At 40.8% G+C, this 287-nt stretch overlaps 1 protein-coding gene across 1 annotated transcript in view; it reads left to right on the forward strand.

The window, feature by feature from the left end:
• The window catches only part of LOC119591737 (protein jim lovell-like), a gene marked incomplete in the record, with an annotated part of 76,264 nt that overhangs the window by 13,146 nt on the left and 62,831 nt on the right, over positions 1 to 287 (forward strand). Inside the window, 1 exon segment of the mRNA XM_037940487.1 lies at positions 189 to 287. Within this exon segment, the coding sequence (XP_037796415.1) occupies positions 189 to 287 (99 nt within the window).

Below are 287 nucleotides of genomic sequence, written 5' to 3' on the forward strand. Positions count from 1 at the left end.
CAAAACTCTTTCACTTCCCTCAACCCTTCCCCTACTTCAGGGATTACTTATCACAGTAGCTCCACCCAAGAAGGGCACATGTCTTCTACTGTATGTATGTGACAGATATTTTGCTTGTGACTGTTCAGCATATTATCGTGTGCTGTTAGTAATATTATTAAAATTCTTATATTTTATTCTTTTTCCAGTGGTCAGTACTTAATGAGTCTGGGCAAGGGTCAGCACAGGATTATTGTGCAGAGATGAACCAGGATGTGTCTTTAGCAGGCCAGTATAGGCCTCTCTCA

This window comes from Penaeus monodon, chromosome 29 (assembly GCF_015228065.2).
Source record: "Penaeus monodon isolate SGIC_2016 chromosome 29, NSTDA_Pmon_1, whole genome shotgun sequence".
Lineage (NCBI taxonomy): Eukaryota > Metazoa > Arthropoda > Malacostraca > Decapoda > Penaeidae > Penaeus > Penaeus monodon.